The 17,823-nt window shown below is 33.7% G+C and overlaps 1 protein-coding gene across 1 annotated transcript in view; it reads left to right on the top strand.

Annotated features, from left to right (window-relative positions):
- The window catches only part of LOC150092710 (serine/threonine-protein kinase tricornered-like), a 119,492-nt gene that overhangs the window by 60,341 nt on the left and 41,328 nt on the right, over positions 1–17,823 (top strand). Inside the window, exons 5-6 of the mRNA XM_090414456.1 lie at positions 8,401–8,524; positions 15,301–15,455. Coding sequence (XP_090270582.1) covers positions 8,401–8,524; positions 15,301–15,455 — 279 coding nt within the window. The remainder of the gene's footprint in view (positions 1–8,400; positions 8,525–15,300; positions 15,456–17,823) is intronic.

Genomic DNA, 17,823 nt, shown 5'->3' with positions numbered 1-17,823 from the left:
TTGGTTTAATCCTTTATCCAAATGTAATCAAACAAAGTTTGCGCCTGAAGTAATTTCAGGACTGGGGCAACTCGTGGTAAAGGTGGTATAACTTCACATCACTTGCCTTAGTATCCCATAATTCAAAGCACATATCCTTATGGCTATGTGCTTCCCATAATGCATAGCATTATACATAATGCTATGCATTATGGGAAGGGTCACTACCCAGACCGGTTTTGACTTTTATTGAGGTCTCATCAGTGGGAGCCAGACCCAGAGGTGGTGATACTAAGGTGGAAGTAATGTAGAAGTCATATTTCCATATATGAATTGCCAAAAGGTGTCATACCTTATTATTAAAATTCTCTGGATTAGAGATAGTTGATGGACTTGGATAAAGGATTAAACCAAATATATAATTGGTAGCATAACCAAGTGGAAAAACTTCCATTAACTATCTCTAATCCAGAGAATTTTAATAAGGTGTGACACCTTTTGGCAACTCGTATATGGAAATATGACTTCTGCGTTGCTTCCACCTTAGTATCACCACCTCTGGGTCGGGCTCCCACTGATAAGACCTCAAAAATAAGAGAGGGGGGACATATGGGTTCACCCCTCTCCCTCCCCGTTAACATATTTTTACATGGAACACTTTGAAAACAAAGTACTTACCACAGCCACATACAAGCCACAAGTGTGGTTACGATATGTAGATGATATGTTTGCCATCTGGCCCCAACAAGACACTTTGGATGCATTTGTTACCTACCTAAGCAGCCAACACCCCAAAATCCACTTCACAGTAGAAAAAGAATCTAATAACTGTTTACCATTTCTTGACACATTAGTCACCTGCTTTTCAGATGGATCACTATCTTTTTCCATTTACAGGAAGATACCTACATAAACAATCACATCATCATCCAGTCCAACAATATGACATTTTAAAAACACTTACACACAGAGCCAGAGCCATTTGTTCTAACGATATAGCTCTGAGCACAGAACTCAAATATCTGTGCCATACATTCTTAGCCAATGGCTATAATCCCTACAAAATAGATAAAATACTACATAGGCCCATTACTCTGCCCTCCCCTAATACACAAGAACACAACATGACCATTTCTATTCCCTATGTCAGAGGTACATCAGAAAAGATAGCCAAAGTATTGATGAAACATGGCCTTCGCACCACTTTCAAACCTCATGTTAAACTGGCAACTCTATCTGCTCACCTAAGAATAAACTTCACCCTTTAGCAGACCCAAGAGTGTATGAAGTTCCCTGTGACTGTGACTTGGCCTATTATGGGCAAACAGGAAGATCAGCTAACATCCACCTGGAAGAACATGAAAAATACATTTGCTACTATTACTATGGCAAGTCAAGACTGGCAGACCATGCTTTGGACACTCCTTCACGCTATTTGGAAGTCGTTACAGATCTGAAAGATTATTTTTTGAGTCAGCAGTGGCTTTGAAGAATTCTCCCAACCTTAACAAATACGGTTGCCTTAATTTGCCAAAAATTTGGGAGACTGTTATCCTAAGAGAAACTCCTGCATAGCTGTTTTTTTTGTTTTCATTAGAGGGTGCCAAAAAATAGGACTTTAGATCTTTTGTTCATTGCAATTGTATTGTTTCACGCACCCACTGTCGCGTGTACAAGTGTGTTGTGCTCTGATGATGCTGAGTTGAAATTCAGCGAAATATAAGCAGTTAGTAAAACATCTCGTTGATAAAATTGTGTGGTGTTGTTAATACCGTTAAAAATAATGAGGAAGGGGCCCTCCCCAAAAGAAAAATGAAAAAACACTGGAAAGTTTTCCAGAAATCTTTTCCTAATTAAAATTATCAGGTGGGAATATTCTATAGCTCTCGGGAATCACAGCCGCTGTGAACACAAGGTGAACGAAGTAGTGCTCGGGCGGACTGAGTGCTACTTTGTTTGCTTGAGCCGAGCCAGAGGAGAGCACAGGTATCATGTATTGGTGATCACTGCAGATGCTCAGTCATAGGGCATATGCAATGTATAGTGTGTATTCTCAAATTGTCTACTCAACTCAATATCCCCCCCTCCCCCTCTCAAGATTAAATCTTGAGTGCGACCATTCATAATAAGGAGCTCAGACTGGCAGTGTATTCTGTAGAATAGTCTACTTCAGGTACTAATAATAGGTGAACTTCATCTTTTTTTTTTGAGAATTGATAAGGGAACAGGCTATAGCAGTTTATAATTGATATTTATTGATATTTTAATTTTTTTTCTGGTACGCCTTTAATATAAGGTCTCATACTTTGTTTAATATTGGGTGCAGTGTTAACAATCTAATTCTTTTAGGATTGTAAATTATTGGAGAAATTATTATTCTAATTCTTTTTGCAGTGTGTTTGTCAGTTGAGCAAGTAGCTCTACTGGTTTTATTATGACATACATTTGTGCAGGATGGTGGTGTAAATTAATTTTCATGTATCTGTTAGTGTGTATGTTTGGGTTTTTTGTAGATAGTAATAACAGAGATAACTATTTGAAAGTCTGGTTACGAATATATCTGAGTTTGGTAAACAGCTGTTCTTTTCAGTTTTTAAAGTAAATTCTTGAAAAATTTCATGGAAACGTTTGAAAAAGTACGACGCTCCTCCCCACTAAAAACCTCTGGACTATGCTACGTTAATAATGTACTTTCTTATTTGGCTGTATGGCCAATGACACCTTCAATATATTTTTAGTGCATTCAAATAACCAAACCCCTAGAATAAAATTTCCTTTTTTTTTATAATCCATTAGGATTCTTTATGAATATGAAAATTGAAAGAGCTGTTACTAGATGTTTTTAGAAACGTGTGGTAGACATAGTAATGTAGTATAAAATGGTTAGCATGATGCAAGAACAAATTTTAAAACCAATAAAATCTTTATTCCATCAGTAATTGTTAAAACTTGAAAGGGAAATCTCATTCAATTTTAGTAATATATTATGAAACAGTCGACATATTTAAGGGAACTTAGAATTTAATATGAACTCCTATATATTTTGCTCATTGTAACATGAGCATTATTGAGGGAGAATCCAAAAGATAGGTTACAACATTAAAATTATGAAACACAAGAAGAAGCTATATAGCATTAATTCCTCACATCTTGGATACAGCTGAGTGAACAGAAGAAAGCACTATTAAAATTGCAAAGAATCAAGGTATATTTCTGTAATTCAAGGTTAACATTAAAAAAAAAAAAAACTTTCAGATAAACATGCAGATCATGCAGGGTTTCACAGCTTTCAAGAAATAGATGATTGAATTTAAATCTACTGTAAGACAAAATCGTTGTTTGATTCCATTGAATTCTGTGTTTGGCATGAAAAACAAAACCAGAACCCTCTGATTCTAAAAATTATATGTAGTCTTGGTTTTCTTGGATACTGATTTCAGCAGAACAGCCAATCTGTCCAAAGTAGTAAAGTCAGGAACTTGATAAACACCAGGTAAGAATTTTTTTTTTTGTTGCTCCCACCCAAAATGATTATTTGCAAATCTATAGTACATTTTGTACCATGGGTGGACTAAGGATTTGTTTCCATTTTTATTTTTATAAATTATATATATTTTTTAATTTATATATTACATAATTTGAAAACTCTGCTCTAGAGACCAAACATGGAACTTTTTCAAGCCACTTCAGGCCTCCAATAAGTGGAGCAGTGGTCTCACACAGGGCAGTGATCATCTGCCACCTAAAAGAGGTGGCAAGTTATCCTTTGTAACTGGAAGGAAAGAAGATAACTATCATGCTGGTTTGAAAATAATGTATAGATTGTATTTGCAAAAAAATCATGCTATTTGTTCAGAAGACCATTAGATGCCAACATGATACTTTTTTATTGAATTTTTCTAATAGAAGGGAATCTGAATAACAAATTATGTGAACTCTTTGAACAAGACTCTCAACAATATCTGTCTTTTGATGGAGGTGGTGTGAATCCAGGCAGATGTGCCTGCCAGTGAAGGAAACCTTCCTTCCGTCACTTGACAAGAAATTAAAAATTCAATATTGCCCATAGTTGTAGATAGCAGTCTGGCTTACCTTATTTCCCTTACATGTGTTAACCATTTTATAATATATTATTAAAATGGAAAGAGATTTCCCTTTCTTATGATTTTAGAATTTGTTCTTGCATCATGATTTTAAATGTACTTCTTTCAGGGAAAAGGAATTTTTAACAATAAACTTTATATTGCATATTGTAAGTATGATAAGTCTATAATGAGAATTTAAGATTAACAGATAAACTTCTCTTGGTATAAATTTTTGGTCAGTTCTGTTCTGGTTGTATCAGTGGCATTGTCCAATTTCATATTTGCTAAAATTGGCAGAAATCAAAATTAATTTTTTTAATCATTATTTTTACCTGAATATTTACTTAATACATAGCTTGTAACTGAAGTACATCATATAGGTGTATATAAAACCAGACACAAATCGAATTGTAAAAGATTAATGGTAAATTTTAAATTAAAAAAGAAAAGAAAATTTAAATTTTCTTCTTTTTATTTATTTTTTATTTTTATATCTTATGATGCCCTTGTTTGCTGGAAGAATACTTAGAAAGATCAAGGATTATGTAGGAGTTAGCTTCTTTCAATTGGTTGAGTTTGCCAGGTGTAGATAGAAATGGCAGAATTTTTCCTCTTATCAAATGAACTGGACTATGGAATTAGCCACAATTGATGCAGACAAAAGCATATTGATTTCTCTTGTCTTTAATCTTCTTTGCATTTATTTTAAGCAACCTAGTCATTTTCAGTCTATTTTAGAAAATAGACTTATGTGGTTCTCTAAGAGACCTTAACAGGGTCTCTTAGAATATGCATATTGGTAGAACGGATAAGGGTAGCAAGTTCCTATTGGGGCTTAAAAGCTGTGTAGAGGTTATAATTTTTTTAAAGGCCTGGCTATTTTTCCTGATGTGCCACGGATGTTGGGGGATGGTGATGACATTTCTGAAATCCTTTTGAAGTAATGGCCAAGGGATGGGGAGGAACTGATTATTTTTTAATTCTGTAATCACTGTAGCCATTGGAAAGGAATGTGTTGTGTATGTAGTTGAGTTGGCTTATTTCAGACAGACAGGTAAATCAGTGATCATCCATTTAGAAGAACCCAAATCATGCATCTGCAATCATGGCTATGATCAATCTGGCCTTGCAAACCATGTATTGGATACAACCCACAGGATTTCCTGGAAGAAACCACCATGCTCCACCATAGTAAATTCAAAAAGGAAAGACTGTTTATAGAATCTGCAGCGGCACTCAGAAATCAACTGAATTTAAATAAATATGGATGCATAAAACTTCCCAAAATTTGGGAAACAATAATTGTCAGAGGTCCAACTTTACATCCTAGGCCACCAACAAACCCATAGAGCAGTGTTTCTCAAAGTGTGGCATGTGTACCCCCGGGGGTATGCGAAAGGGCGTTAGGGGTATGTGGCAATTTTTGGCTATGCATAATTAAAGGAGTCATTATATTTTTCAACAAACAGTGCAATTAGAGACAACTGGCATAAAACGGCACTAACTAATGAATCACATCCCCTCTCCAACAGAAACTGCTGTATAACCAAGCAAAACCATATGTTGCTGGTGGAACATATGGTTTTGCTTGACACCATCCCCGTCGTTAACGTGTTAAAACTAAGAAATATATAGCGAATGTGTTTCAGATATTATGGAATTCGATTGAAGGGAATTAGCATTTCAACTCAACTCAACTGTTGAAATGCTAATTTGTCTTTGGTTCTCGCGATCTTTTGTTAATACTGCACCAATCATATGCAGTTTTTCGCTGCTCTACATATCTCAAGTCTTTGTAAATTACTGGTAATTTTTGCTTGAAATAATGGGAAAGAAGATGACGCTATTTGGGTAGATGACTTTGACGATGCACACAAAGAAACTGTTCTCGATGCCAAAAGTAGTGATAGCGAGTAGGAGCTTCTTGGTAAGTCACACCATTTTCAGTTTTTTTCTGAAAACTTTAGTTTCCGAAAATTCCCGCACGTATCTCGCAACACGATTTTTTAGCTTTAATTTTGGGAAAAAAGTTAGTTATTAATTATAATGAAGAGCCAAAGGCTTCAATTCGGCAACATGAACTTTTTAAGTTAAGGGATATTATATCCCATATTGTTTCTTAGCCGAACAAGAAACTTGATGAGTTTCATGCCGAATATAGAAACTATATAAAGTTTGGTATATATATTGAGCTTCTTATTTGGCTAAGAAACAATATGGGATATAATATCCCTTAACTTAAATAAGTTAGAGTTATATTTGATTAAATAGAGTATTTTTTTTTAGCTTTCAGATTCTTACGTATGGATCATTGGTTAAAGATTGGATTTATAAAACCTCCAAAAGAGAGCAATATAGCAAATACAACAAGAAAACGTTGATATTGTAAGTGGAGGTGTCTGTGGTTTAGAAGTTCACATGATATATTCCGGTAATTGGACCACATTTTTTTAATAAGCTATATAAAACACAATGAATTAATACAAGACCCGACAAGTTTCTTAAGTCATTTGACTTACATCTTCAGGGGTAACAGGTAACTTAAAGTTTAAAACACAAAGAAAGGAGAAATTATTAGTAATAGTTCATGCTATTCAGTTGTAGCCATTTGACTATTCATAAAATTAAAAATCAGAATGCAGATTCAAAGCAGTGCTGAAATTTAAACAATGCTGAATGATGCCACGTTCTGTTGTTCACGTTCATTATGTCTGAGGTCTGACTGAGGTATATTTTTTTATTAAAGCTGACCAAACTTGGTGGAGGATTAATCCTTGATTTTTATTGCATTGTGTTGATATTTTAAGCATGTTTGCAGCTTCTTTAAATTTCCTTATGTAACGTTGATATTGCATCTGGATCAAATGAAATTGATAAGAGTGTGTCGTCTGACATCTCTAGAGAACCAAAATTTAAAAATAAATCATATTTTTTGTTTACAGGAACATATAAATTCAAATAAAATAGATATTTAATTTTAATTAATATTTTAAATTAATTTATTATTTTTAATTATTTTTTTAATTAACGAATTTATTTTTTAATTAATTAGGGGGTACTTGGTAATAATGAAAATTTAAGAAGGGGTACGCGGATATCTGAAGTTTGAGAAACACTGCCATAGAGGGTGCACCAGATACGAACTGTACAGTCACCCACATGTTTCATTTATTATTGTGTTGTCTTTATGTGTTTGTTACAAGAGTTATTTGTAATCCCTCAATATGTCTCAGTGACTGAGACAAATATTGGAAACGTTAAAATTAGATTTTAATTCTTTTCTAGTGCTGTAAATATTCCATTAAACCTCCAACATGAAGTTTTAAGCTGGGTTACAGCTTTCACTCAACTAGCAAGCTGTCCACTTAGATTTGCTGTAACCCACCAGACAGGAAGCACATTTGGTGATTCTGCATTAATAAAATTTTATTTTGAATAGCCAATTTAACTTCCCTGAAGTTGGTTTTGTTAAATAATGCAATATTTAATTGTCAACTGGTATAAAAATATATTTAACGTGAACAGATATTTTATAAACTCAGAGTTTGTTGTTATTAGTTATGTTGTAATAATTATAAATTGTTGACTATAGTTTTTGCTTTTTCTTTGTGCTACATGTGAAATATTGTTTTTATGTTTTGTTGGCAATATTAATGCTTATTTTTTGATTCAGTTGAAGGTTTTAAAAATAAAAATAATTGTATTCCTTGGAATTATGCAGTGCAGAAATCTTAGATTTATTGTACCAGTCATACCAGCAACCTAATGCAAGTTCTGAACGTTAAATGGCATTCAAAAAAAGTCCAGAATTTATGAAGATGCACATTAAAAAATAATGCAAAATGTTGCACACAGAATAGCAAATACCAAAGAACATGAAATGATCTGTTGAACTAGTCACCATAGTTAGCAAAAACAGTTGATTGCAGAACCTCTGCATTTCTTTTGAAGTTTTTTGTGATGTGATTAGGAGAATAGGAGTTTTGCTTTCAGATTTAAAAAAAAAATAATGATTATTTTTTTTAAATCTGAAACCTGTATATATCTAAGAAAATCTTTAAATAGCTTCTACTTGTATAGTATTTGTTACTCATTGCTCTTAAAAGATTAAATAAGACATCAATTTAAATTGTGATATTAGCTGTAGTATTAGTTCACAAGAAAACTTTGGGTAGGTCATGGTGCTTTTTAATCTCTTTAATATCTTACTACAGGAGGTTAATTCTTATTAACCTCCTAAGATCACTGCACTGATTGTATGTATATTGAGTCATTCAGCATAGAGCAGGAAGAAGAGAAAGACATTCTTTGACTAGATTAATTAATTTTTTAACAGGTTGCTCATGTTCGAGCAGAAAGGGATGTGCTTGTGGAAGCAGACCATCAATGGGTGGTTAAAATGTATTATAGTTTTCAGGATTCTCTAAACCTTTATCTCATTATGGAATTCCTACCTGGTGGTATGCTACTCTTTCTTTATATGTATGAATATATATTGTATTCTTTTTAGTATATAACTAATTAAATAGTGGTCCTTTGCAGAATTTCACTCGTCTTACTTTTAACCACTTTTTAAAATTTTTTTATTTAAATAATATGAAAAAAAAAAGACTGCAGTCATTAGCCTCTATATACAAGTAGCCTAGTCATGAAGATACTTCAAGTACAAGCTTTATTTGCTTACGCTTAATTAAAGAATTGAACAAGAATATTTATTGGCAAGTTAATTTAAATTATAATCAAGTGAAAAATTTTAATTAAAACAAATTTTGTTTTAATTAAAACAAAATTTGTTTTAATTAAAACAAAACGTGGGTAGTCTGAAAAGTTCTTGGCCTCGACCATAAATGGCAACACTATCGGCAAGATTTTTTTTTTTCTAAGTTGGTACATTTGTCATAGCATCCATGTGAAATTGCAAGTCATTCTATCAAGTAGTTTTTTTACACAGCTGTTGGAAGCCAAAGTGTTGTCTGTATCTCTTGAAATGGATAAAATTGAGTGTTGCGGTTATAAAATTCTTTGTAAAAGAAGGTTTAATGCCAAAAGAAATTTATTCAAAGTTCGTAAAAGTTTATGGACACTCTTCTCTTTCATTTTCGACAATAAAGAAATGAACTGCCGAGTTTAAACATGGCTGTACCAGCCTTGAAGATGATCCACATGAAGGACATCCAAAAAGTGTAACAACACCAGAAATCATTGATCAAGTGCATGATATGGTATTGGATGACCGGCGAGTCAAGGTGTATGAAATTGCTGAGATTATAGGCATTTCAAAAGAACGTGTAGGATATATTTTGCACGAAGAATTGCAAGTGAAAAAGCTTTGCGCAAAGAAGGATGCTATGCAGATCAAAAATGCACTCGCATGAAAATATCTGAACAGTGCTTGGAGTGTTTTAACAAGAATAAAACTGATTGTTTGCATCAATTTATTGCTATGGATGAGACTTGGATTTGCCATTACACACACCAGAATCCAGACAGCAGTCAAAACAGTGGACAGAAGCTGGTTGTTTAGTGCCAAAGAAGACAGTCATGGCATTGGTGTTTTGGGAAGGCATTTTGTTTATTAATTATCTTGAAATGGGTAAAACAATAACCGGGGAATATTATTCAGATCTTTTAACCAGACTAGATGAAAAAATTCGTGAGAAAAGACCCGGTTTGCAGAATAAAAAAATCATCTTTCATCAGAACAATGCACCTGCCCACAAAGATGTTTTGGCAATTGCAAAATTAAGAGATCTTCACTATGAATTGTTGGAACATCCACCTTATTCCCCAGATTTGGCTCCCTCTGACTTCTATCTCTTCCCAAAACTAAAACTCTTCCTCGCTGGTCAGGAAGAGTTTTAGTTTGAATCAAGAGGTGATTGCAGCTGTAGAGGGGTATTTTGCAGAGAGAACCACTGAGAGGACTTACTGAGAATCTACTACAGGAACAGGATAATAGCACTGGAGCATCTCTGGAATATGGGAGATTATGTTAAAAAATAAAAATAATTTTAAAATTATAAATTCGTTTTTTCATTGTTAGGCCGAGAAAACTTTTCAGACCACCCACGTATATGATAAATAAGAATTCTGCATTACTTCAACCTTGGTATCTCTTCTGGGTCTAGCTTCCACTGATGATATTTTAATAATGTTTGTCTTTGGGCTTGATTTTGGAGAGTAGAGCAGTTCTGCATGGTGGTAGGTTTTTGCCTGTAACTGAGTAGAGCCACCAATAAGAGTTTTATGAGTTTAGGAGTGATCCTTTAGGCTCACTGAGATTCTGAGTGATCTACATGATCACTAAGTTTTTTGTAAGGCATATCCTCCCCTGCACTTAAACTGTACCTGACAATGAGGATCAAACACAGTCGAGGTAGTGGCCCTTCCAATAATGTATAGTCATTATACACATCCAAAAGGATGTGTTTTGCATTATGGGATACTAAGGCAATTAATGCAAAGACATTAGCATCTGTATATAAGTAGCCTTGTAAAGATACTTCACACTTGCAAACTTTGTTTGCATACACTTGGCTAAAGGATTAAACAAGAATATAATTTTTGGCAAGTTTAATTTACATTAATACTGTGGTTGAGTTAAGAATTTTTCCCCTATTTCTATTAATTTTTAACATAATCTAGAAAACATGCTCTAAAGATAACAGAATTTTTTCAAGTCATTTCAGGCTTCCAAAAACAGGTAGTGGTACTGGGCAATGAAATTTATTCTCCACCTAAAGGCACACAAACTTCAGTGCCCACAGTGGGATTCGAATGCACAGCCTGTTGGTCAGAGAGAAAATACACTTACCACTCAGTAATTCAGCTGTTTCTTCTACTGCCACACTGTCTACATTTCCTAAAATTATTTTTTAATTTTTCTTTCTTTTTTCTCCTCACTATGTATCAAAAGAAACTCTAGGATTTCCTTCAGTCTGCTCAACTCATTTCCATTCCTATTTTGCTTTTCTTACCCTTCTGTTTCTCTTCTAGTTTGCATTGTTCATGTATTTGGCATCACAATTTTTCCAAATACCATCCATGATGCTTTTTTTTTTTTTTTAGTTCTTGCTTAGTTTTGCATTCTCAGAGTTTAGAGAACAGTTACTAGTTGCCTGCCTTGTTGGCCAAGTGGTTACCATACATACCTGCTCTCCAACCAGTAAACTGTGGATTTGGATCCTGCTATGGGCATTGATGTTTGTGAATATCTTTAGATGGGGAATGAATGTCATTACCTAATGTGAGATCACTCTTGTTTTTGCTGCTAACTCAAAATATAATATGGCCATTTTCTACTTTTTACCTTTTGATTAATATTATCACATAATTTCAATGCTTTATTCATTAAACTACAGGATTCCAGCCTGAGGTTGACCACGCAGATGCTCCTATATGTAATATGCTTACTATTAATCCTACCACCCACTTAATCAAATTTTTATGTTCCTTCTGTTGGCATTTTTAGAAAGATGACAACAATGCAGATTATATACAGTCATCTCTCACCATTGCAAACATTGCTAATTCAAACCCATTCGCTACAATAAACTGTTGAAAAGTCCTAACCAAAATCCCATTAGGCAAAATGCTGCACTAAAAGAAATTCACTATAGCAAACTGTCTACTATAACAAACTGTTCCTGTGGTTTCTATGAGTTTGTTATAGTGAAAGTCAACCGTAATAACTAAAATTTAATTATTATTTTTTGTATTTCACTCAAGTGAAATTGGCATCTTCAGGAAAGAAAACAATGAAATACTTGCAAATGGGCACTATGAGTAAGTGAGATGGAAGCAAAGAAACAAAGGAAGTCTGCAGTTTTAAAATAAGTTACATTGAGAATGATTAGGTGCTCTTGACCTATTAGGCTGAAAATCTGAGTATGACAGTTTGACAGATGCAAGGCATTTTCATGATCCAAATTTATCTGGGTCAGGATAATTTTATTTTTTAAGGCAATGGCAGATTGAATGAAATAAAGAGCCTTTCATACTTTCAGTTACTTTGAACTGTGGTACCCTTTTCCTTGTGGATTCCATGATAGATATTCAAGACCTGATCTGCAAGATCCGAGTTGTAATAATGGTGCTGATGGTGCCAAATGTAGTCTTTATGTTCAAAGATTTTAATGGTAGTTGTCTTGCCAGTTTTGCCAATCAAAATTTACAGCTATAATAAACACCATGAAGTTCAAGATGGGAGGTTGTAAAGATAATCACTTGGTAATCTTTTTTTTTAAGGATTTTTGGCACCTTTTTCAGAAGTTTTCTGAACATGTGGGATGGATAATATAGGTTTACTGTCTTAAGTTTTGAGAACAGTAAAAGAAGGGATGCTTGTGTCTATATATATATATATATAATCTCCAGATTGCTAGCAAAATAGCTGGCTTAAAGATAAACCTAAAGAAGACCCAAGTCCAAGTTATGTTCAATAGCTATGCACAACCCAAAATAATAAAAATCGATAATGATGAAATTGAACAAGCAGATCATTACATATACTTAGGATAGTAGATATCAATGGATCAAAATATTATTGACGAAATTAAAAGACAATAATGTTTGTGTGGAAAGCATTTGGAAAATTACTGTCAATATTCAAAAGCCAATTACTGCCATTATGTCCGAAAAGGAAAGTTTCAAACTGGGTCTTTCCTTTGCACTAAATGCAAAGGAAATTCAAAAATTAAGAACAACAGAAAAGAAGTATGCTGTATATTACAAGACTATATCACAAGGAATGCATAGATAAAAAATCAGACCAAAATCTTTGACATCATAGAAAGAGTGAAACATCTACTGAAGTAGCAGTAGATTGGGCATATCGCTCAAAGCAAGATTATTGATGTATAAAAGATGTACTGGAAACATCTAGAAACGTTTTTCCATGAGAGGAAAAATGACCACAACATGGACCAAAATCACACTGGATTGATGATATCAGATTTGCAGCGGTAACATGGGGAAAGGAAAGTCATTGACAGACAATTTTGGAGTAATCTTGGAAAGGCCTTCATCTAGCAGTGGATTGTCAATGGCTGATGATGATGATGTATAGAAGATGAGTTTGTAGCTGTTTGCATTTTTAAGAGTGCTGCATGTGGTTAAGTTCAGCAACAAGGGCATTATCATCCAATCAAATGAATTTTCTATGTTAACTAAAGTTTTTATGATGCCATATATACATTTGTGAGGGAGGCAGCTAACTCTTGATTAATGTATCTACCTTTGTTGTGTTATGTATATGAGTGATTTTGTTGTAAAAGTGAAAGTCAAGGATTAAGTTTGCATGTAATCAAGGTGTCTAGAAAGGACAGATTATTTTCTTTTTCTTCAGAAAAAGAATAACAATCTGCTGTTCCTACATAACTGGATTACACATCAACCAGACTGATGCTTGGCTTTTACTGCCTCTACAAAAAAACTTCTCCAATATTATTATTATTATCTGAGACCTCCAGGGAGTCAGACTCATCGAGGGAGGCTGTAAATTACCCAACCCAGCTATCATGCCTTCCCTTAAATTCATTTATACTAGATGCACTCACTCTACCCCTAAGGACAAATTATTCCACTCACTCACTGTTCTCTGGGAGATAAACCTAGCTCTTACCCCTTTCTTGACTGTGAACAAAATTAACTTCCATGGATGCCCCCGTGTTCTCTCCCCGCCTTCCATATAACAAAAAATTTTATCATTTGAAATGCTATAACACCCATTCAAAAGTTTATAGACCTCTATTATATCACCCCTCTTTCTCCTGTTAACTAGAGTCTGCATTCCACATAGTCTCAATCTGTCCTCATAATCTAAATCCCATAATCTGGATATAATCTTTGTAACTCTTCTTTGCACCCTTTCCACATCTTCTTTATCCCCTTGGAACCCGGGAGACCAAATCTGCGCACAGTAATCCAGGTGTGGTCTTATCAGAGCCTTATAAAGAGGCAAAATTATTTCCTTATCCTTACATTTCAAGGTTTGCTTCGACATAGCAATTATCCTCTGGGTTGTATTTGCAACGTTTGCTATGTGACCTTTGAACTTTAAATTCTTATCCACCAATACACCAACATCCCTTGCCTCTTCAGTTTCTTGTAGCAAATATACATAAATAGATTATCCACCATCATTTACTTTCCCATTCATCCCATTGGTATGATAATGGGATGAATGGGACAAACCCAAATTTATTGAGGTTTCTACTCAAAACTTCCCCCAAACCTCAACAAATTTGGATTCATGAGACTATCCCAAATTTGGGAAGCTTGCATTTTAAGAACATCAACCCTAATGGCCAAGACAACCCAATTTAGCCTGCTGGGGGGCGGGGGGGGGGGAAGGCACCTTTAGGACTCTAGGACCGACTTCAGTTGCTTTTCTTCAGCCTCATTTGCTAGGTGTTAGGTTAGTGCCTGTGTGCACATATCATTGTTTCGTGATCCTTGAAGATGACAATATCAAAATATAGGAAGTTTGATTAAAGTTTTTAATTAATATTCTTCTAGTATGCATTGCCATTTCCTGAAAAAATTAAAAGCTATATATTGTAGGATGTTAGTTTCATTGTCATCTTCAGTTTTATTACAAATAAAAAAGTTCAAAATTACATCACATCATTATTATATTCCATAAGCAAACAAGAGGGTTGTCTTCTGAATTTATATCTGTAACCGAACAGAGAGAAATTCACTGTATCTCAGACCAAATAAAAAGTTTGTAGACCCTCCAGCATTTATCTGTTTGGAATATGGTCAGTTTCGAGTTTATTTTTCCTGTTATTTGACTCCCTGTAACTCTTTCTGTTGAGATCTTCTATCCTTAATTTCAAACAAACACCATGTCATCTTTAAGTTGCTGTCAAATAGATTATCAGCCTTAATATATCACATCAGTTCTGGAAGTGATGCACAGCTTTGTAGTGCTTCTGTTATTTTTATTTTATTTTTTTTTTTAATTTCCCATCCACTGCAATATCCATCTTGTAATATATCTGTAATGTCCATCTTCATTCTAATCTGTAATTTTAAGCAATGCTTATTATGTAAAATTAAATATGAATATATTTTATTTGTATTAATAATTTTTTTTTTTGGTTAAAAGTACTACAAGAGAAGCTACTTTTTTTAACACTTATAATTTAACTTTTGTACAGTTTATTCTCTTATTTAAAAAAAAAATGAACTGCAAGTTAGTTTCTTGTTTTAACTGAGTTTATTTTAATAGGTGATATGATGACACTGCTAATGAAAAAGGATACTCTGTCTGAAGAATCCACTCAGTTCTATATAGCAGAGACGGCATTGGCAATCAATTCCATTCATAAACTAGGTTTTATTCATAGAGATATCAAACCAGATAATCTTCTTTTAGATGCAAGGGTACTGTATTATTATAGTATTAAATCAGAATTATCTAACTAAATCAATTCTCAATATTACAGCTAAAGACTACTGTTATAGTAGATATTTATTTGCAATGGTGACTTTATTTTAGCATAGCATTATATTCCAGCTCATTATATTCCAAGCTCAATCCTGATGTGATGGTGCCTTGTATCCCTGTGATCTTGCAAGCTATACTGGTGGTAGCATTCCTACCAGCAGGGCTTCCTAAGCTGGACAAGTCCAAGGGAAGTATCAGACAAAGTTCACCCTGGTCCTCCAGGTTGGCGAATTGAGCATGGCTGATAATCCTATCTCATAAAAGATTTACTAGTCATGAAATAATTATTGAGTCATCTTTACTGGATGGACTTGAATGTATATCATTGATCCAAGCCTTCGAATAATGGATTCCAAATAAGATTATCCGTTATTCCAAGGCTTGGGTCGATTGATTTGGAGCATTTCAGGAAATCTCCCTGAATTAAATAGATATGAAATGGATATATTATATCTATAACCTAATAGAGATGGGATGGATAACGGTAATTTGAAGAAAGATAACCTTTGATTACTACTTTGGAAACAACTCAAATAAATATGAACTTGGTACAAGTTTTGTTATTGAGAAAAAATTATGGTCATCTGTGATTAAGTTTGGAGCATTTAATGAAAGAAAAGCAAACTAAAATCAGAAGGAAAATGGTTCAAAATAACCTATATTAATGTGCATGCCCAACAGAAGCTGCAGAAGAGGAAATAAAAATGAGTTCTATGAAAAACTAATTCTTGAAAAAATATCACATATGATATAAATATCCTATTGGAGATTTCAACAAAAATTGGAAATGAAGAAATGTATAAAAAATTATTGTAAGCCAAAGCCTTCATGAAGAAACATATATTGGAGAAAGATTGATTTTGACTCTATCTAGACATTTAATAAATATTACTATGTTTATAAGGAAGAATATATATACAAACAAAAATAGAAGTCTCCTGATATATATCATATTAACAATAATGATAATAAAAAAGACATAGCAATTGCATCCAGAATATTTAACATTATAGAGGAGTTGAGTGTGATAATGATCATTTTCTAATTGAAGCTATTCTTGAGATCAAAATAAACATTAAATATTTTTCAGCATATATGAATCACCTGAGATACAATATTAACAGACTGGATAAAACAGATAAGAAGAAAATATGAGAATGAATTTAAAAAAAAAAATTTGAAAGAGAATGAAAATATAGAACATTTCTGGAATTATATTAAGAATAATATAAAAGTAGCAGCAGAAAACTCATTTGGAATTCATAGTAAAATACAGTGTGGGAGGGGAATCAAGGATGTGAATCAGCAGTAAGAAAAAAAAATAAGATATAGCTTAATAACTCATCTGATATTCATAATAATCACAAATACAAAGAGCAGAAAATAAGCTAATGAAACAATTAGACAACAACAAAATTTGCATAAAAAGATTGAAGAAATCCAGAAAGTTGACATTAAACCATAGAAAATTCTTCTATGAAATTAAAAAACAAAACAAAAAAAAAACAGAATCCATATATGAAAATAACAATACACTGGATAAACAGTCATTTTAGAGATGGCAAGCAGATGGAGAGAGAAAGAGTACCACCTAACCTGTGAAGAACCAGCTGAGACTTCATCATCAAATTCCTGACATGTACCCTCAAGGGGAGTACAGGATATGATAGTACTACATGAAAAATTTACGTCATTACTAACTTCCTATCTACAATTTTCCTCCAAATCAGTCTGTTACTTGTCAAGACTTCAACATTATCAGATCTTATATTTCTATCATCTAAGGCACTTTGTATCGTATCAATCCACCTATATCTTGGTCTTCCTCTGGGTCGTTTTCCTGCTAACCTGGCAGAGAACACTTGTTTTGCTAATCTTTCCTCTCCCATTCTGTTTAAGTGACCATACCACCTGAGATTAGCTCTGCTAATCCATTCCTGGATGCTGACAATGTCAAGTTCTTTCCTAATATCCTCGTTTTTAATATGATATTGCCATTGATGCCATCTGTTCACACCTCTAATCTTTCTCAGGCCTCTCATATCTGCGGTCTCTAGTCTTTGGTCAAGTGTTTTAAATCTGACCGAACTCTCAGATCCATAAATTAAAACTGGTTTGAACACTGTCTTGTATACAGCTAATTTAGTGTTCCAACTAATTTCTCTCTTATTCCATATGAATTTATTCAATTGACTGCCTACCATACCAGCTTTGTTGATTCTGTTGTCTATTTCCATATTTAATTTACCATCTTCACTAAAAATCGTGCCTAAGTAGCTGAAATGTTTTACTTGTTCCACAGGT

Source organism: Typopeltis vanoorti, chromosome 25, assembly GCF_054136105.1.
Source record: "Typopeltis vanoorti isolate ZY-2024b chromosome 25, IOZ_Tvanoo_1.0, whole genome shotgun sequence".
Lineage (NCBI taxonomy): Eukaryota > Metazoa > Arthropoda > Arachnida > Uropygi > Thelyphonidae > Typopeltis > Typopeltis vanoorti.
This window is presented reverse-complemented; position numbering and strand designations above follow the sequence as displayed.